We start from the raw sequence: 22547 nt of genomic DNA, 5'->3' as shown, positions 1-22547 counted from the left end.
TCTCTCTCTCTCTCTCGTTATTTTCCCTTGTCTGTCTTGTCATGGTGTTATTTAATGAGGTTCATGTCTTTTCCTACATTCTTTTTTTTTCCTTAACTTATTTACAGACTTACCTTACATCTTGGCAATGTCTTCAAACAGATGTCTGCATGGGTTCCAATGATGTACACAAAAACAGACATATCTATGTTTGTTCATCTTATTTTGACAGCTCTGTGGTGGAAAGATCGTGTGATTTCCTTTATAGATTTATAATTTTAGTATAATTGATTTACGCCATTATAATTTTTTCCCGAAAATTAGGCCTACCCCATTTGTTAAGCGACGAATTGAGTTTGAAGTAACCCGAAAATCGTCAATATCCCATTTTGAAAAAGATAAGCATGCTGTCTATATTTCAATACCCAATTAGGTATAGGACAAAATTGGATTGATTAATGTTGCTTTTTCTTATATAATACTTTCTAATTAGGAAAACGATTATCAAAATCCTCCTCTTTCCTACCGTTATCGCTACAGTAAGGGGTCGGTTGCCTGATGCATCCTCTCCAAAGCCTTTTATCAAAGGCACCCTCTTCCACCAAACGTTTTCTCTCCATATCATCTTTCACCTTATCTTGTCATCTCTCTCTCTCTCTCTCTCTCTCTCTCTCTCTCTCTCTCTCTCTCTCTCTCTCTCTCTCTCTCTCTTTTATATATATATATATATATATATATATATATATATATATATATATATATATATATATATATATATATATATATATTTATATATATATATATATATATATATATATATATATATATATATATATATATATATATATATATATTTAAAAGATACCACTTTTTTATTTCCAAACGTCACGATTCTTAAATGTGACGTTTCAAACAACGAAGCGTGTCGCGTGAAATATCTTCCACCTGGGAATGTTCAACGTAACTAAGAGAAGATCTGTATCTCACAACAAAATGCCAGGCGTTCGTAATTATAATAGGGTAACCCTGACATTTCTTCTATTCATTACGCTACCTCAAGGTGTGTTTAACATCAAATGCGAGCTTCGTAATACCATGAAAGTAAATCAAGTGGATTCTGAAGTTAAAGATATTGATAGATTTCGGCTTCTTTTCGCACATGTGTGCAAAGAAACTAAAGTATGATTCTCCCAGAAATTATAACTTAATAAATACCTAACGTAGATATTTCCAAACTTGATAATCTATTGTTGCTAAGTATATTGTTTACACCGAAAGGGTCTACTTTCTCGACCGGTTCTGCCTGCCAACGGTGAAACAAAGAATGACATGTATGTCTAGGGTTGAACTAAGGCCGTCTCAAGATGGTTGAAGCATATTTCATGGCCCCTCCCTCCCACCAGATAAGGCATCGCATTTAGACCATTTAAAGCTTGGCTTTATAAATGTTCTTCGTTTGATATGTCTGGCGCCAATGATGCGAGAAATTAGCGTTGGAAAATTCTATATAGCTCACAGCACAGATGTTTAGGCCTATGAAAGATATTGGTTGGAATTGCACATAAAGGCGAATAGAGGACAGTTCATCATTGTCATCTATCTGAAGATAGCTGTGAATAAGAGGAACTCTCTCTCTCTCTCTCTCTCTCTCTCTCTCTCTCTCTCTCTCTCTCTCTCTCTCTCTCTCTCTCATGTAGACAGATTCACGAGGCCCTATATTACCTTACGCCGACATAAGAAAAGAATTTAACAGCCATAAATTCTGTAAATCAGCGAAACAAATATCATTACTCAGAAGAAAAATACTTCCTGAAATTCGCCGAGACAGAGATTAATTGTAGACTCAATGAGAAATAGAAAGAAAAGAATAATATACAATCAAACTAGTTAAGAATGCCATTTTTTGTTCATTTATTCACTCCGTTAAGTCCTTGGATCTCATTGAAGCCCATTGCTGCCCGGACTAAATCCCCGTGGTCTGTTGTAAGCCTCAGTAGATAATATACTAAAACCAAAATCTTTGGTAGTGCCATAGCCTCTGAACCATGGGCTTCCATTGTTTTAGGGTAGAGTTCTCTTGCTTGAGGGTACACTCGGGCACACTTCTATTTTATTTCTCTTCCTCTTTTTTTTAGTTTTTATAGTGTATAAATGAAAAATTTATTTTAGCAATGTTACTCTTTTTATAATATTTTATTTTAGTTGTTTATTACTTCTCTTTTAGCTTATTTCCTTTCCTCACTGGGCTGTTTTTCTTGTTGGAGCCCTTGAGCTTATAGCATCCTGCTTTTCAATTTGCGTTGTAGTTGGCAAGTGATAATAATAATAATAATAATGAACGACTCTCCTTCCTGTGTAGGCTACATAATGATATTCGAAATTTTAATAATGCTGTTACTTCTTTAACTTGCTTTAATATTTCTACCTGTATGATTATTATTATCTCCAATGAACAAACACTTATAGATGAAATGAACTAAAACTTCTAATGAATCGACCATTATAAATATATATGTTCAAAATACTGACATTTCCAGTATTCTGAAGATGAGGGCTAAGGCTCTTCTTTCTTGCGCACAACCAACCTATGGTTCCTCTCTCATTCCAAAATTAGTCCAAATAAAGCTTTGGTGCTAAGCTATATGATATCTTTTTTAAAGAAATTAATTTGCAAAAAGAGCATAGCTTCCATTGAAATGTATTTTTCAGCGTTTGTTATTCTTTTATTTATCTGACTTATTTTTTTTTTCTTCTTTTGGGCTGCTAAGATATTATTGATCAAATAATAATATGAATAAAAGAAGTAGTAGCTACAGGCTGTGATGAATTTAAGCTGCGTACGTGTATATGTGAGTGAGAGAGAGAGAGAGAGAGAGAGAGAGAGAGAGAGAGAGAGAGAGAGAGAGAGAGAGAGAGAATAGTTAATCAAGCTCCTTTTTCTAGTCTATTTATGAAATGTATGTTTTTATGTTTGTATTTTCAAAATATTTCATCTAATTGTTCATTATTTCTTATATCGTTTATTTGTTTCCTTATTTCCTGTCCTCACTGGGTTATTTTTGCCTGTTGGAGCCCTTGGGCTTTTAGCATCTTGCTTTTCCAGCTAGGGTTGTAACTTAGCTAATAATAATAATAATAATAATAATAATAATAATAATAATTGCAGTAATTGGAAGAGAATTTTCGCATAAAAATCAAACCCATGTTATTTCAAAATATAAATTTTGGTTGCCGAATTTACTGTCAAATCAGGTTGAATACCTGAACTGGTTCTTTCCGTTTTAATTTCAGTTTGGCATTGAGGAACTGGTGATCACTACCAATATCGGAACCTCTATAGCTTCTTCCATTTCCCAGAGTCCTCCTTCTCTCTTTATTGATTATAATTGGAAGACTAGAGTCACTTCAATCCTTATTTATTTATTGTTACTCCCCAAGAGAGATTAGTTCACCAAACTTTTAACTGGGATCCACAAGGCTTTAGAAGAGTAGGAAGACCCAAGCCTACATAGCTGAGAACTATGAAGCGTGAGGTGGGAGATGATGAATGGAGAAGTATTAATTAAATCCTCAAGTGAGAGATGACTGACGAAATCTAAGCGAGGCTCTATGCGTCAGTAGGCGTAGGAGATGATGATTATGATGACTTTCTATTAACAGCACACGGAGATACATAAATGAATTAAGATGAGGTGAGAATATTTATGCAGTTCTAAAAAAAGAAAAAGGAAAAACTGAATGCATAATTAACAAGAAGTCAAGCTTGATTCATCGACTTTATTATAAAAGAAATTGCATCAAAGACTTGAAATTCACTATTTTCTAGGCTCAATTTGCTAAAGAACCTTCAAATGTCACAATGGATCAGGGTCGGGTCGAGACAGAGCATGTCTGAGAGGGAAGCTGTTGACGAAAGAGAAAAGCTGCGTGTCAGGCACTCGACTCGCTGTTCTACAAGGGCAACAGTACCTGATGTACTGCTGTTGGACATTTCTCGATTCGTCTTGTATTCTCCTGTCCCTAACTGCGGTACGGACAGGGCGTCTTGTGCGTTTTTTAAGGCCCATTCTGTAAGCCGTCGCTGAAGTTACATTGCGCACTCCAGCATAGCAAGCAGCCACTGCTATCCATCCTTCACCATATACAAAAGGGTGGATAAGGCCTGACAGTAGAAGGAGAATATCGCTGTAGGGCAACGCGGGAGTAATTTCCATGTCTGTCAAAAGGCTATATAATGCTAGAGAAATTGGTATTGCCCAACATACTGCCAATGTCACCAAGACTGATACAACAGTCATGCAGGCTCTTATGGCCTTTCCGTGGCCGCTGTAAGCCTGTACAGTGTTCATCTCTTCAGGCGGTTGTTGCATGGCAGCACTACTGGTGGTGCTGGATGTGAGAGGCAAAGGATCTTGTCTCAAATTGGAATTCATCGCCGTTCGATCCCTCCCTTGGTAAAGAAGTGTGGTAATTATTGTTCCGTAACAAAATGCAGCAATTCCACACAGCCCTGCAGTGTAAGACAAAAACCCAATGACCACTGGTGATGGGGAAAGATCAGCTGGATATATCATGGTACCCAAGAGAGGTAGGTGTTCCGTGAATTGTCCTGTTGCATGTAGACATCCAACTAGAGCACCCGCAGTTGCAAGCGCAACCATAAGTACGAAAATGGGAGGACTCATCCTGAAAGGAAGAAGCACTGGCGGTGAACATCTAAGTAGCAGAGCTAAGCGGTGAACTGCAACCATCACGACAACATGCAGTGACGCAAGACAAATGAAAACAACAATGGCATGCATAGAATCATTTGAGGAAGGTGGTGTCAATAACTCGTCTTCGTAATCTGTGTCATTATCTTGACTAACGTAGAAAGTAATCTTCTCAGCCTCGTATAAAACGTCATCCACCGAATCAGGAATTGGCAAAGCATCATTTAGCTGGAGCTGTGCTGTGAAGTTTACCATCATGGGAGAAAACTCTTTCTCGGGCATGATCTTCGTGGATGGTGTATTCGACACGTAGCGTAATGGGGAGGCCAGCAAGCACACAAGGAGATCCACAAACGGCAGGGCAGCTGAGGGCGATTCCTGGGTAGGCTTTGTCGTGAACCAGTGTATTAGGACGGCGAAGTTGACCACGCTGCCGAGGACGACGACCAAACACACGATTGCAGCCCAGGAGCCGCCTGCCAATCCTGACCATCCCCACCACCAGTTATCTTCTGCGTTCATACCTGAAGGGAAAGGTAAAGTTTGTTAATAATTAATTATCAATAACCCTTTTATTATTATTATTATTATTATTATTATTATTATTATTATTATTATTATTATTATTACTACAACCCTAGTTGGAAAAGCAGGATGCTCTATAAGGCCAAAGGCTTCAACAGGGAAAATAGCCCTGTGAGGAAAGAAAAATAAGGTAATTAATGAACTACAAGAGAAGTAATATACAATTAAAATAGAATATTTTAAGATCAGTGACGACCTTGAAATAAATCCTTCATGTATTAACTATAAAAACTTCTAATTCTGGATAAATACATCATGCCCAGAAGAATGTGTTGTTGGAAAAAATATACAAACAGGAAGTTTATCATGGAATACTAATCATAATAATAACTTTTTCTCTTATCAATAATTGAAGATGCATAATTGACATGTTTTTTTCATTACTATTACTTACTATAAGTTGTATTGATAAATCTGCATTAAGTTTAAATAACCAAGCATCAATAAAGATCACATACCTACCAAAGAAGAAGAAGAAAAAAAAATAAACGAAGGATACAACTTAGGTGCTTAAGAGTAAATCCTTTGCTAATCCGGCTTAGATTGAACACGGTTTATCAGACTGTAAATTGGTAGAAGATCTGGGATAAATTTAGTTTAAAAGTTCATGAACATTTGTAAGTCCTTTAGTTCAAGTTTTGATAATATGGCTCTTCCTTTGTTTTGCTTTTATGTTTGATTGTGGTGGCCGATGTGGTAACGTCCCTGACTAGTAAACGCCAGACTCGGGTTCTAGTCCCGCTCAAACTTGTTAGTTCCTTTGGTACCTGCAACTTCTCCATCCTTGTGAGCTAAGGATGGGAGGATTGGGGGAGCCTATAGGCCTATCCGCTGAGTTTTCAGCAGCCATTGCTTGGCCCGCCTTGATCGTAGCTTAGGTGGAGAGGGGAGTTAGGTGCTGATCATATGCAAGGCCAATATAGTGGCCTTGATCATATGTATATATGGTCACTCTCTACGGCCTTGTCCTGCTTGATAGGGCATTATCACTGTCCCTTGCTTTGCCTTTCATGAGCGGCCTTTAAACCTTTAAACAATAAAGGTAAAGAGTGTCCGGTTTCAGCTCCAGTTTTATCAGAATAGATGCTCACCAGAACGTCCGCCAGGCAAGCGCCCCCCCCCCCCCCCACTGGAGCACAACCACAGCAGTGGCATCCCCAGTAAACAGCTTAAACTCCAGGTCCCGGGTAGGATCGATCTGCTGCCACGCGAATGCCAGGCAAACTCGTTAAAACTGTACTAGCCAGTGACTAGAATGACCAGAGAATTATTGAGAATTATTGTGACATTCCTTGGTGTATTGCTTCATAAATTGTAAATGTTGAAATGCTCTGAAGGAAATCTATGCGATTTACATGATAGGAAAAAGATTTATTATACAAAGAATGAAAATCAGTACTTCATTTAAAGGTTTAAAGGCCGCTTATGAATGGAAGGGGCAAGGGACAGTGACATTTCCCTATCGAGCAGGACAATGGCCTACAAAATGACCATATATAAATATGATCAGCGCCCAAGGCCCCTCTCCATCCAAGCTAGGACCAAGGAGGGCCAGGCAATGGCTACTGGTGACTCAGCAGATAGACCTATAGGCTCCTCCTAACTCCCATCCTTAGCTCACAATGATGGTGAGGTTGTAGCGACCAAAGAAACTAACGAGTTTGAGCGGGATCGAATAGGGGACGTTACCGCATCGGCCACCACAACCCCTAATAGTTTAGGGTTGAAATAATTATTAGCTTCCAAAGTTCACATTTGTTCATTAATCGAAGATCGTTGGCTAAAGTAATTACACTTTGCTTAAGTAAAAAACACATTTCTATACAAAAGGAGAAGTTCGTAAATCATAAACTAAGAAATATATTATTATTGTTTTACCTAGTCTAACAAATATTTATTTTTCTTTTGTAGGGTTCAATACCACATCATTCTACAAGTCAATGAAACTCGGAAGAGAAGAGAGCCATATCATTCAGAGCTGCCGGAGTAGGAGTGAGTACTTCTACTTTTTTTTTTTTTTTTTTTTAAAAAGAACCGTCACTTGCAATTACCGATATCTCAGGATTAATAATTTGATTCACATAAGATTTCACAGCTCTTATTATTATTATTATTATTATTATTATTATTATTATTATTATTAAAATCATCATCATTATTATTATTATTATTATTACTATTATTATTATCATTATTATTATCATCATCATCATCATTATTATTATTATTATTATTATTATTATTATTATCATTATTATTATCATTATTATTATTATTAATAATTATAAAATTATTATTATTATTATTATTATTATTATTATTATTATTATTATTATTATTATTACTAGCTAAGCTACAGCCCTAGTTGGAAAAGCAGGATGTTATAAGCCCAATGGCTCCAACATGGAAAAATAGCCTGATGTTTTATATGTAATTTCAGGTGATTTAATTTCCAAATTTTACTTAACCTAGCCATAGTCTTATTTGCTTTGTTCAATCTTTCATTAAACTCAAAATCTAAAGATCCTGTATTAGAGATCATAGTTCCTAAATATTTAAATGATTCCACCTCATTAATCCTTTCTCCGTCCAATGATATTTCATCTTTCATTGCATATTCTGTTCTCATCATCTCTGTCTTCCTTGTATTTATCTTGAACCCAACCTCATTTGATATTTCATGCATTCTGGTTATCAAGCTTTGCAAGTCTTGTGGTATTTTGCTAATAAGGACAGCATCATCAGCATACTCAAGGTCAGCTAATTTCCTGTTACCATTCCAGTCCAATCCTTCTGTAGTTATTGCAATCACTCAGATTTTTTTTTCTTTTTTTTACCAACACTCCTCGCTCCCACTCATCAGATTTTGCCTCTTTACGCCACATTCTACAAAATAATCTTGTAAGTATTCTGGGAGTCACTTCATTTTCACTGAATATCCTCTCAGCAGACATTCCATCGTATCCAGGGGCTTTCCATCTCTTGAGTTCTTTAATGATAGCTTCGACTTCAAACACACTGAATTCATTCATGGGCACATCAAGGTCTTCATCAGCTTCAGGTATATCAATAGAATTATTCCCTTCGTATCTCCTATTCATGACCTCACTAAAGTATTCCATCCAACGTTGTCTTTCTTCATCTTCTATTGTTATAACAGATCCATCTCTCTTTTTGCATCTTCTTTGCCCCAGTAGAGATTTCATTAATAATTCTATGAGCAATCCTTACACCATAGCCACTCCCTGAATTCATAGCTTTGTCAGCCTCATCTGCTTTCCTGTCTAAATATTCTCTCAAGTCATTGGGAGGTATTCATAAAAATGAAGGATATCCTTGTAAGCATAAGGTAGAAGTGCCAGGTAATTCTCTGAAGCAAAAGGTAGAAGTATAAGCAAATCTTTCTTTCCATATTCATAATGATTACCTTTCACTTGCGAGGATATCCTCCAAGTAGATGTAAAAGGTTGACACGTGACTCGTGTTGGAACTTGTAAGATTTCATTTGTGCTGTCAAGATAAGAAAGAGTTTAGTATTTATAATACGTATTTAATGCCCTGTTTTTACTTGTATTTAATCAAGTTTACACATCAGAAAGAACACAGATGCCGCCGCGCCTTCCCCAAAGCCTCGCTGGCGACATCTATCCCCCACCCCTTGCATTAGAAGTTCTTTGACCTCTTTTTAGCTCCCCCACCCCTTGCATTAGAAGTTCTTTGACCTCTTTTTAGCTCCCCCACCCCTTGCATTAGAAGTTCTTTGACCTCTTTTTAGCTCCCCCACCCCTTGCATTAGAAGTTCTTTGACCTCTTTTTAGCTCCCCCAACCCTTGCATTAGAAGTTCTTTGACCTCTTTTTAGCTCCCCCAACCCTTGCATTAGAAGTTCTCTGACCTCTTTTTAGCTCCCCCACCCCTTGCATTAGAAGTTCTTTGACCTCTTTTTAGCTCCCCCACCCCTTGCATTAGAAGTTCTTTGACCTCTTTTTAGCTCCCCCACCCCTTGCATTAGAAGTTCTTTGACCTCTTTTTAGCTCCCCCAACCCTTGCATTAGAAGTTCTTTGACCTCTTTTTAGCTCCCCCAACCCTTGCATTAGAAGTTCTCTGACCTCTTTTTAGCTCCCCCACCCCTTGCATTAGAAGTTCTATGACCTCTTTTTAGCTCCCCCACCCCTTGCATTAGAAGTTCTTTGACCTCTTTTTAGCCTCCCCACCCCTTGCATTAGAAGTTCTCTGACCTCTTTTTAGCTCCCCCACCCCTTGCATTAGAAGTTCTCTGACCTCTTTTTAGCTCCCCCACCCCTTGCATTAGAAGTTCTATGACCTCTTTTTAGCTCCCCCACCCCTTGCATTAGAAGTTCTTTGACCTCTTTTTAGCCTCCCCACCCCTTGCATTAGAAGTTCTCTGACCTCTTTTTAGCTCCCCCACCCCTTGCATTAGAAGTTCTCTGACCTCTTTTTAGCTCCCCCACCCCTTGCATTAGAAGTTCTATGACCTCTTTTTAGCTCCCCCACCCCTTGCATTAGAAGTTCTTTGACCTCTTTTTAGCCTCCCCACCCCTTGCATTAGAAGTTCTCTGACCTCTTTTTAGCTCCCCCACCCCTTGCATTAGAAGTTCTATGACCTCTTTTTAGCTCCCCCACCCCTTGCATTAGAAGTTCTTTGACCTCTTTTTAGCCTCCCCACCCCTTGCATTAGAAGTTCTCTGACCTCTTTTTAGCTCCCACACCCCTTGCATTAGAAGTTATATGACCTCTTTTTAGCTCCCCCACCCTTTGCATTAGAAGTTCTTTGACCTCTTTTTAGCTCCCCCACCCCTTGCATTAGAAGTTCTTTGACCTCTTTTTAGCTCCCCCACCCCTTGCATTAGAAGTTCTTTGACCTCTTTTTAGCTCCCACACTTCTAGCATTAGAAGTTCTTTGACCTCTTTTTAGCTCCCACACCCCTTGCATTAGAAGTTATTTGACCTCTTTTTAGCTCCCCCACCCCTTGCATTAGAAGTTCTTTGACCTATTTTTAGCTCCCCCACCCCTTGCATTAGAAGTTCTTTGACCTCTTTTTAGCTCCCCCAACCCTTGCATTAGAAGTTCTTTGACCTCTTTTTAGCTCCCCCACCCCTTGCATTAGAAGTTCTTTGACCTCTTTTTAGCTCCCCCAACCCTTGCATTAGAAGTTCTTTGACCTCTTTTTAGCTCCCCCAACCCTTGCATTAGAAGTTCTCTGACCTCTTTTTAGCTCCCCCACCCCTTGCATTAGAAGTTCTATGACCTCTTTTTAGCTCCCCCACCCCTTGCATTAGAAGTTCTTTGACCTCTTTTTAGCCTCCCCACCCCTTGCATTAGAAGTTCTCTGACCTCTTTTTAGCTCCCCCACCCCTTGCATTAGAAGTTCTCTGACCTCTTTTTAGCCTCCCCACCCCTTGCATTAGAAGTTCTCTGACCTCTTTTTAGCTCCCCCACCCCTTGCATTAGAAGTTCTATGACCTCTTTTCAGCTCCCCCACCCCTTGCATTAGAAGTTCTTTGACCTCTTTTTAGCCTCCCCACCCCTTGCATTAGAAGTTCTCTGACCTCTTTTTAGCTCCCCCACCCCTTGCATTAGAAGTTCTCTGACCTCTTTTTAGCTCCCCCACCCCTTGCATTAGAAGTTCTATGACCTCTTTTTAGCTCCCCCACCCCTTGCATTAGAAGTTCTTTGACCTCTTTTTAGCCTCCCCACCCCTTGCATTAGAAGTTCTCTGACCTCTTTTTAGCTCCCCCACCCCTTGCATTAGAAGTTCTATGACCTCTTTTTAGCTCCCCCACCCCTTGCATTAGAAGTTCTTTGACCTCTTTTTAGCCTCCCCACCCCTTGCATTAGAAGTTCTCTGACCTCTTTTTAGCTCCCACACCCCTTGCATTAGAAGTTATATGACCTCATTTTAGCTCCCCCACCCTTTGCATTAGAAGTTCTTTGACCTCTTTTTAGCTCCCCCACCCCTTGCATTAGAAGTTCTTTGACCTCTTTTTAGCTCCCCCACCCCTTGCATTAGAAGTTCTTTGACCTCTTTTTAGCTCCCACACTTCTAGCATTAGAAGTTCTTTGACCTCTTTTTAGCTCCCACACCCCTTGCATTAGAAGTTATTTGACCTCTTTTTAGCTCCCACACCCCTTGCATTAGAAGTTCTTTGACTTATTTTTAGCTCCCCCACCCCTTGCATTAGAAGTTCTTTGACCTCTTTTTAGCTCCCACACCCCTTGCATTAGAAGATCTTTGACCTCTTTTTAGCTCCCACACCCCTTGCATTAGAAGTTCTTTGACCTCTTTTTAGCTCCCACACCCCTTGCATTAGAAGATCTTTGACCTCTTTTTAGCTCCCACACCCCTTGCATTAGAAGTTCTTTGACCTCTTTTTAGCTCCCACACTTCTAGCATTAGAAGTTCTTTGACCTCTTTTTAGCTCCCACACCCCTTGCATTAGAAGTTATTTGACCTCTTTTTAGCTCCCACACCCCTTGCATTAGAAGTTCTTTGACCTATTTTTAGCTCCCCCACCCCTTGCATTAGAAGTTCTTTGACCTCTTTTTAGCTCCCACACCCCTTGCATTAGAAGATCTTTGACCTCTTTTTAGCTCCCACACCCCTTGCATTAGAAGTTCTTTGACCTCTTTTTAGCTCCCACACTTCTAGCATTAGAAGTTCTTTGACCTCTTTTTAGCTCCCACACCCCTTGCATTAGAAGTTATTTGACCTCTTTTTAGCTCCCACACCCCTTGCATTAGAAGTTCTTTGACCTATTTTTAGCTCCCCCACCCCTTGCATTAGAAGTTCTTTGACCTCTTTTTAGCTCCCACACCCCTTGCATTAGAAGATCTTTGACCTCTTTTTAGCTCCCACACCCCTTGCATTAGAAGTTCTTTGATCCCTTTTTAGCTCCCACACCCCTTGCATTAGAAGATCTTTGACCTCTTTTTAGCTCCCACGCCCCTTGCATTAGAAGATCTTTGACCTCTTTTTAGCTCCCACACCTCTTGCATTAGAAGATCTTTGACCTCTTTTTAGCTCCCACACCCCTTGCATTAGAAGTTCTTTGATCCCTTTTTAGCTCCCACACCTCTAGCATTAGAAGTTCTTTGGCCTCTTTTTAGCTCCCACACCTCTAGCATTAGAAGTTCTTTGACTTCTTTTCAGCTCCCACACCTCTAGCATTAGAAGTTCTTTGACCTCTTTTTAGCTCCCACACCTCTAGCATTAGAAGTTCTTTGACCTCTTTTTAGCTCCCACACCTCTAGCATTAGAAGTTCTTTGACCTCTTTTTAGTTCCCACACCTCTAGCATTAGAAGTTCTTTGACCTCTTTTTAGCTCCCACACCTCTAGCATTAGAAGTTCTTTGATCCCTTTTTAGCTCCCACACCTCTAGCATTAGAAGTTCTTTGACCTCTTTTTAGCTCCCACACCTCTAGCATTAGAAGTTCTTTGACCTCTTTTTAGCTCCCACACTTCTAGCATTAGAAGTTCTTTGACCTCTTTTTAGCTCCCACACCTCTAGCATTAGAAGTTCTTTGACCTCTTTTTAGTTCCCACACCTCTAGCATTATAAGTTCTTTGACTTCTTTTTAGCTCCCACACCTCTAGCATTAGAAGTTCTTTGACCTCTTTTTAGCTCCCACATTTTTAGCATTAGAAGTTCTTTGACCTCTTTTTAGCTCCCACACCTCTAGCATTAGAAGTTCTTTGACTTCTTTTAAGCTCCCTTACCTCAAGCATTAGAAGTTCTTTGACCTCTCTTTATAGCTCCCACACCTCTAATATTAGACGTTCTTTGGCCTCTCTTTAGCTCCCACACTTCTAGCATCAGAAGTTCTTTGACATATATTTCTAGGTTTCATACTTTTAGCATTAGAGGGTCTTCGATCTGTATTTTGAGGTGCCTTACTTCTAGCATTAGAGGCTCTCTATTTTTAAGTGTCTTACCTCTGGCATTAGAGGCTCCTCTTCGCTGTTCTCTCCTGTCTTCTAGTTTTCAAGATATTCTTTTATTAGATTATCTGTTTCTTTCGAGATTTCATTGTCTCTTTTCCTTAGTTCGTCAGTGTCCTTCTAGATTTCAAAAGAGATTTCAGTGCCGCGAGTCCTCACTTCGTCAGATTCCTCAGGGAAATCGAAGGCACTTATTCTTTACCTATCTGGGCAATGAGTAAAGAGATGAATACTATCGATATTTCCGCATACACTATCATGTCAAAGTAAATGACGAGCAACATGATATATTTACCAATGTCGTTTGGATATGTCCTTACTTCAATGGCGAATTTTGGGACAATCCTGTTGAAGAACTACACGTCACTCACCGTTCAGTTGAACCATTCTGCCTCCATCCTCATTCCCCGCAATCCGTTTTTGCACCGATACAAAGCCTCGTACTTTTTCCAAGAGTCTCCTTTAATAAGACATTGTCGCAAAAGCCCAAGCAAAGGATCCTTCAAGGCGCATACATTATGATCTTCAAAGCTCAGCTGCCAACGGAAGATCCCGTATCTTTCTATAGGTCGGGCGATATAAAACGAACGATCTGCAACTTCGGCAGCAGCCAAAACCATCTGTAGTTGATGGTGTTCCGAACATGTAACACATAATTCTTACCGGCAGCTTCCTATTCCGCCAGAACGCGATCTCTGTGAGTTAAGTGAAATCCTTCTCCCAGTCATCAACTCATCTCCTCTTACTCCTATTAACGCGCAATTCCTTGGTTAGATTTCGCCAGCTACATACAGATCATGTGACGTGTTGCAGGCTACGTTTGAAAAAATGAAGATCAGGTCTTCAGAAGTCATTTGAAGCTCGGGGAGGAGTTGTTCAGGACTGCTCCTGGAAATTTCAGTTCGGGTGTCATTCAGAAATCCATGTTAAGTATACGGCTATGTCCCTTGAAGACTTTTAGAAATTTGGGAAAGTTTTCTTCCGAAACCGTTCTGAGATTCCGTTCTGGAAGCATTCAGAATTCCATGCCAAGTCTATGGCTATTTTTTCTGAAGCCATTTGGAAATCCGGGAAAGTTTTCTTCCGAATTCTTTTAGGACTCGCGAAAAATTCCATTCTTGTTTTATAACAACAACAACAATAATAATAATAATAATAATAATAATAATAATAATAATAATAATAATAATAATAATAATAATAATAATAATAATAATAATAAACTACGTGATTTAATTTATGGATTTGAGTTGAAAAGTTTTGAAGAGCTAAACGCTCAACTTTGCAGTTTGAAGGAAACTTTAAGATACCCGGACGAAGGGCGAAGGGCAATTGAAGTTTAAAGCAAACCGAATTGAAATAGTTGATTTCAGCTAAATTATTTCAAGTTTGGGATTTAGAACAATCTATTTCTGGTACGAATCGATATATATATATATATATATATATATATATATATATATATATATATATAGTTTATATATGTGTATATACATGCATGTATATAAGCTTTTGCAGTATATGAATATTCTGTGTATATATGTATATTTATACGATGTATATATATACATATATATACACAGACATATATATACATACATATACATATATATAATATATACATATACATACATATACATATATATAATTTATACATACATACACACACACATATATATATATATTTATATACATACATACATACATACATATACATATATAACATATATAAACTATATTTATATATTATATGAATACAGTATATTTGCATGTACTGTACACACACACACACACACACACACACATATATATATATATATGTATATATATATATATATATATATATATACACATACATACATACATACATACATATATACTGTTTGTACATACATACATCCCTAAATACAGCAGCCTTCGTATTCCCCCAATTGTTTATACATGCAAAAGCAAATGTAAAATGCATATCACCAAGTTATGGCTTAACCTTGATATTTCATCGAGATTCCATGTGTGGACAAGATATCTGTCCGCAAGCCACTGTACATTTTGTTCTTCAAAACGGAATAACATCTTGAAATCACGGTCAAGTGTGGGTAAATGGGGCATGTATTGTTTAACATGCCTCACATCCACAAAATCTGCCATCTTGCTGAGAATTGATCAGAACAACCTTTCTCTTCGAATGCAGTCTGCTACTGACCAGATTCAGCTTTTTCGAAGCATATGCTCTTTATATGAAGTAAAAGGTCTTCTTTATGTATAACCATTTACTTTTATGTGATTATAAGGATATGTTTTTGCTCTAAAAGTAGAAGCTTTTGCTTGAAATGTTTATGAATACAAGTAGAAGGATTTCCTTCATATTTTGCAAGTATAAGCATATCCTTTTCTTTATGAATACCGCCCATTAACTAGGTTTATTTTGTTTCTAGCGTCACGGGTTATTTTGTGTTGATATTTAAAACTACCTACAGCCCTAATCGTTGTGGCGTAGTTATCTTTGTACAATTCCGCCTTAACCAGAAATCGTATAGCTTTGCTATCCAAGTACATAAAGGATTCACGCTAGGCAACTGTGTTGATATTACAATCATTTTCGAATCATGTGTACTAAATTTTGGAAACTCTTTTTACCAACCAGCATTTTCCTTCCGCGAATAATATTAGTCTTTAATCTTTATGTATACTTTACTTATTTGTTCAGTCATTTATCACATTTATTCGTTTTATAAAGGTAGTTTAATTTGTCCCTACATTTAGATATTTTATTCCTTTCAATTAATACTTCAATATGTGATTGTCATTTGCTTTTAGGTCGCTTAGCACATCTTCCCCATTATTATTATCACAAGCGAAGCTACAACCCTAGTTGTAAAAGCAAGATGCTACAAGCCCAAGGGCTCCAACGGGTAAAAATAGCCCAGTGAGGAAAGGAAATAAGGAAATAATTAAACGATATAAGAAGTAATGAAAATTAAAATAAAATGTTTTAAAAAACATTAACAACATTAAACAGATATTTGATATATAAACTATAACAGGACTTATGTAAGTCTGTTCAACATAAAAACTTTTGCCTGACTATATATATATATATATATATATATATATATATATATATATATATATATATATGTATATGTATATATATGTATATATATATATATATATATATATATATATAGATAGATAGATAGATATATTGTCCCGCTCCTATGGAGAGAGGTAGTCATACCTTGTGAGAGAGGTTACCTCGAGAGATACGCTTGGAAACCACACTCTCCCACAAATTGCCGAACCAGCGGGTTGTAGTTAGGATTCGGAAAGGGGAAGGGGTGGGAAAGGTTGAATATTTCATCATCATCATCATCATCTCCTCCTACGCCTATTGACGCAAAGGGCCTCGGTTAGATTTCGCCAGTCGTCTTTATCTTGGGTTTTTGAATCAATACTTCTCCATTCATCATCTCCTACTTCACTGCTCATAGTCCACAGCCGTGTAGGTCTGGGTCTTCCAACTCTTCTAGTGTGTTCACCATGATCTCATCCACATATGGCACTTGAGTAATCTCTCTTATAGTTCCATTACTAATCCTGTCGCAATTATCATCAGACATTACTAGTGCACTGCAGAACAAAGGCCTCAGACATGTCCATCCACTTCTGTCTGTTTATGATCTTTCCATGCCAGTCCACTCATGCAAACTTTCTTTATTTGTCAATCCATCGTCTTCTCTTTCTTCCCCTGCATCCCCTCCTTGGCTGAAACACCCGTCCAACAGACTGTTAGACAGGAACGTTTCCAATATGCCACCACAAACCTATTATTATATGAGGAAAGATGTATACAGTATATACACACAGTTAATGTTTTTGACATATCATATTTCAATTGTTCATTACTTCTTATATCGTTTTATTTATTTCCCTTTCACCTTTCCTGACTGGGCTATTTTTTTCTGTTGGAGCCCTTGGGCTTATAGCATCTTGTTCTTGCTTTTCCAACTAGGATTGCAGCTTAGCTAGTAATAATATATGTATATATATATATATATATATATATATATATATATATATATATATATATTTATATAAAATGCGTGTATACAGTATATATCATACTACATATATACACATATATATATATGTATATATATATGTGCGTATATATATACACACATATATATACACATATATATGTGTATATATATATGTGTGTGTGTATACATATATATACATATATATATATATATATATATATATATATATATATATATATATATATAAGAGAGAGAGAGAGAGAGAGAGAGAGAGAGAGAGAGAGAGAGAGAGAGAGAGAGAGAGAGAGAGAGAGAGAGAGAGAGAGAGAGTATTTTTAGATGGCACTAGGCATTACGTTTTCTGCGTGTGCCTCTGGCGTTGGAGAGGGTGGTTGGGATTCTCTCTCTCTCTCTCTCTCTCTCTCTCTCTCTCTCTCTCTCTCTCTCTCTCTCTCTCTCCTACTTCGTTTTATAATTATTTTTCTATTTATCGTCATTGCTAATACATTTGCATTATTAGAATATGAAGAAATTTCACAACCGCTTTTGATATATATAAAAGTAAATCTGTAGATCATGCAAATATACGTGTAATGTATACATGCACATCCGCTCGCACACATGAATATATGCATATATATTATAATCTCAGTTACAAGCATAATTGAAAAAGCAGGATGTTATAAGCCTAAGGGCTCCAACAGGGAAAAATAGCCCAATAAGAAAAAGAAACAAAAAAGTAAATAAATACAAGAGCAATCAAGATAAAATATGTCGAGAAAAGCAACATTAAATTTGTTCTTTCTTATATAACTTACACAAACTTCAAAAATACAAATTAAGAGAAATAAGAAAAGTGTGCCTGAGTGTACCCTCAAGCAAGAGAACTCTAAAACAATACAGTTGATGACCATGGTACTTAGACTAAGGCACTACCCAGGACTAGAGAACAATGGTTTGATTTTGGAGTGTCCTCCTAGAAGAGCTGCTTACCATAGCTAAAGTCCATTCTACCCTTACCAAGAGAAAAGTAGCCACTGAACAATTACAGTACAGTAGTTAACCCCTTGAGTGAAGAATTGTTTGGTAATTTCAGAGTTATCAGATGAATGAGGAAAGATGAGAATGTGGAAAGCTTAGCCCATGCTATTCAATGTATGTATAGTCAAAAGGAAAATGAACCGTAACCAGCCAGAAAGAGGGGTCCAATGTAGTACTGTCTGGCCAGTCATAAGACCCAATAACTTTCTAGCTGAGATTTATGGGGTCCTTTTACTGGCCATACAGTAGTACATTGGCTCCTTCTCTCTGGTTGGTTCACTTTCCATTTGCCTACACATACACTGAATAATCTGGCCCATTCTTTACAGATTCTTCTCTGTCTTCATACACCTGACAACACAGGTTACCTAACAAATTTTCTTCACCTAAGGGGTTAACTACTGCACTGTAATTGCTCAGTGACTACTTTCCTCTTGGCAAGGGTAGAAGAGACTCTTTGGCTATGGTAAGCAGCTCTTCTAGGAGAAAGACACTCCAAAATCAAACTATTGTTTTCTCGTATTGGGTAGTGTCATAGCCTCTGTACCGAGGTCTTCCACTGTCATTGATTAAAATTGTCTTGCTTGAGGGTACACTCTGGCACACTATTCTATCTAATTTATCCGCCTCTTGCTTTGTTAAAGTTTTATAGTTTATAGAAGAAATATTTATTTTATTGCTGTTACTGTTCTTAAAAATTTTATTTTTCCTTGTTTCCTTTCCTCACTGGGCTATTTCCCCGGTTGGGGCCATTGGGTTTATAGCATCCTGCTTTTCCAACTAGGGTTATAGCTTAATAATAGTAATAATTATAATATTAATAATAATAGCAATAGCGGTAATGTCGCATCCATGTGTGTGCACAAACATCTGATGTTCATCAGTTCGCTTAATAAATGCTATAAGCATAATTTCTTATATGAGAGAGAGAGAGAGAGAGAGAGAGAGAGAGAGAGAGAGAGAGAGAGAGAGATAAGGCGACAGCTGGAAACAGTTGCGTGACAAACGAATAAACAACGACTTTTTGGGGAAAACAAATATGATAAAGCTGCTCCAACTGAAACTCCGAGAGAGAGAGAGAGAGAGAGAGAGAGAGAGAGAGAGAGAGAGAGAGAGAGAGAGAGATTTAAAACGAGAAGATTCGGCTCCTAAGAAGTATGAAATAACGTCACTGCTTAGACTTAATGTGACTGTGACAACTGATACGGGGTTGAGCACGTGTCGTAGTATCTGTCTAAACAAATTTAGATTTTATCTTAACATTTCGGTGGGGCCAAATACACACACACACACGCACACACACACACAAGAGGGAGTGCGCTAGTACATGAACACGAGTACATAACCGCTTACATACATTTAAGACCGGTTTTACCTGGTTGCCGCCAGAGTAGCGGAAGAAAAGTCTTTAGTTGCTAACTGCTACTGATATTTCTGATGTAAAATTATTATACATTTATGAAAACTCAAGTAATATGATTAATAAACAATGAAGAATGTTCACTAGTTTTCTATAGACCAATTTAACAGGCTAAATCATTATGAGTAGGCCTATATGCCTATCAAGTTGAATTCACTAATATTCATATAACGAGCGTACGTATATACAAACTTCCCCACGAAAACTAATTGCAAACTTTAGAATAATCACCTCATTTTCATTCCTTGACTTAAAATTTGTTTTCCGTCAAGTGACATCAGACAGCTACTCCACAACTTCATCTCAGGCCAATCAATGTCATTCTGAACCCTTCAAACTCATATTTTTTTCTGTCCCCATTAAATAAGTTTCGTCGGCTTCTGAGAAACATACATACATACACACAGGAGAGAGAGAGAGAGAGAGAGAGAGAGAGAGAGAGAGAGAGAGAGAGAGAGAGAGAGAGAGAGAGAGAGAGAGAGTACAGTTATGAACGTGTTATGATGATAATGATTAGTTTGAAGGAGAGCTTACTACCTTCGCTGTTTAAGTCGATGAATGTTATGTATTTTCCTTTATTTGTCTGTCTGTCTGTCTGTTTGCTTATACGAATGTCTACACTGCGTCCCGTAACTTATTGATGAATTTCAGTGAATTTTTAAAGAGTCCGTTTGATTATAGGATACATTCCACTGTATATGTAGATCCAGGCACTAATTTTTTGTATGTAGTAGGCGGTGCTAACGCAGATCCAGGCACTATTTTTTTGTGTGTAGTAGGCGGTGCTAACGTAGATCCAGGCACTATTTTTTTGTGTGTAGTAGGCGGTGCTAACGTAGATCCAGGCACTATTTTTTTGTGTGTAGTAGGCGGTGCTAACGTAGATCCAGGCACTATTTTTGTGTGTGTAGTAGGCGGTGCTAACGTAGATCCAGGCACTATTTTTTTGTGTGTAGTAGGCGGTGCTAACGTAGATCCAGGCACTATTTTTTTTTGTGTAGTAGGCGGTGCTAACGTAGATCCAGGCACTATTTTTGTGTGTGTAGTAGGCGGTGCTAACGTAGATCCAGGCACTATTTTTTTGTGTGTAGTAGGCGGTGCTAACGTAGATCCAGGCACTATTTTTGTGTGTGTAGTAGGCGGTGCTAACGTAGATCCAGGCACTATTTTTTTGTGTGTAGTAGGCGGTGCTAACGTAGATCCAGGCACTATTTTTTTGTGTGTAGTAGATGGTGCTAACGTAGATCCAGGCACTATTTTTTTGTGTGTAGTAGGCGGTGCTAACGTAGATCCAGGCACTATTTTTTTGTGTGAGTAGACGGTGCTAACGCAGATCCAGGCACTATTTTTTTGTGTGTAGTAGACGGTGCTAACGCAGATCCAGGCACTATTTTTGTGTGTGTAGTAGACGGTGCTAACGCAGATCCAGGCACTATTTTTGTGTGTGTAGTAGACGGTGCTAACGCAGATCCAGGCACTATTTTTTTGTGTGTAGTAGACGGTGCTAACGCAGATCCAGGCACTATTTTTTTGTGTGTAGTAGACGGTGCTAACGCAGATCCAGGCACTATTTTTTTGTGTGTAGTAGACGGTGCTAACGTAGATCCAGGCACTATTTTTTTGTGTGGAGTAGACGGTGCTAACGCAGATCCAGGCACTATTTTTGTGTGTGTAGTAGACGGTGCTAACGCAGATCCAGGCACTATTTTTGTGTGTGTAGTAGGCGGTGCTAACGCAGATCCAGGCACTATTTTTTTGTGTGGAGTAGACGGTGCTAACGTAAATCCAGGCACTATTTTTTTTGTGTGTAGTAGACGGTGCTAACGTAGATCCAGGCACTATTTTTTTGTGTGTAGTAGACGGTGTTAACGTAGATCCAGGCACTAATTTTTCGTTTGTAGTAGACGGTGTTAACGTAGATCCAGGCACTAATTTTTTGTATGTAGTAGACGGTGCTAACATAGATCCAGGCACTAATTTTTTTGTGTGTAGTAGACGGTGCTAACGTAGATCCAGGCGCTAATTTTTTTGTGTGTAGTAGACGGTGCAAACGTAGATCCAGGCACTAATTTTTTTGTGTGTAGTAGACGGTGCTAACGTAGATCCAGGCACTAATTTTTTGTGTGTAGTAGACGGTGCTAACGTAGATCCAGGCACTAATTTTTTGTTTGTAGTAGACGGTGCTAACGTAGATCCAGGCACTAATTTTTTGTGTGTAGTAGACGGTGCTAACGTAGATCCAGGCACTAATTTTTCGTTTGTAGTAGACGGTGCTAACGTAGATCCAGGCACTAATTTTTCGTTTGTAGTAGACGGTGCTAACGTAGATCCAGGCACTAATTTTTCGTTTGTAGTAGACGGTGCTAACGTAGATCCAGGCACTAATTTTTCGTTTATAGTAGACGGTGCTAACGTAGATCCAGGCACTAATTTTTCGTTTGTAGTAGACGGTGCTAACGTAGATCCAGGCACTAATTTTTTGTGTGTAGTAGACGGTGTTAACGTAGATCCAGGCACTAATTTTTCGTTTGTAGTAGACGGTGCTAACGTAGATCCAGGCACTAATTTTTTGTGTGTAGTAGACGGTGTTAACGTAGATCCAGGCACTAATTTTTCGTTTGTAGTAGACGGTGCTAACGTAGATCCAGGCACTAATTTTTCGTTTGTAGTAGACGGTGCTAACGTAGATCCAGGCACTAATTTTTTGTGTGTAGTAGACGGTGTTAACGTAGATCCAGGCACTAATTTTTCGTTTGTAGTAGACGGTGCTAACGTAGATCCAGGCACTAATTTTTCGTTTGTAGT

The 22547-nt window shown here is 38.2% G+C and overlaps 2 protein-coding genes across 2 annotated transcripts in view; both read right to left on the bottom strand.

Moving 5' to 3' along the window:
- Positions 1 to 3748: 3748 nt before the first annotated feature.
- Positions 3749 to 22547, bottom strand: part of LOC137627675 (uncharacterized) — a 27218-nt gene continuing 8419 nt past the window's right edge. Inside the window, exon 2 of the mRNA XM_068358866.1 lies at positions 3749 to 5215. Within this exon, the coding sequence (XP_068214967.1) occupies positions 3834 to 5213 (1380 nt within the window). The 5' untranslated portion in view covers positions 5214 to 5215 and the 3' untranslated portion in view covers positions 3749 to 3833. The remainder of the gene's footprint in view (positions 5216 to 22547) is intronic.
- Positions 21762 to 22547, bottom strand: part of LOC137627208 (salivary glue protein Sgs-3-like) — a 4276-nt gene continuing 3490 nt past the window's right edge. The window contains exon 2 of the mRNA XM_068358289.1: positions 21762 to 22547. This exon is cut by the window's right edge and continues 111 nt beyond it. Coding sequence (XP_068214390.1) covers positions 21762 to 22547 — 786 coding nt within the window.

This window comes from Palaemon carinicauda, chromosome 35 (assembly GCF_036898095.1).
Source record: "Palaemon carinicauda isolate YSFRI2023 chromosome 35, ASM3689809v2, whole genome shotgun sequence".
NCBI classification, from domain to species: Eukaryota; Metazoa; Arthropoda; class Malacostraca; order Decapoda; family Palaemonidae; genus Palaemon; species Palaemon carinicauda.
This window is presented reverse-complemented; position numbering and strand designations above follow the sequence as displayed.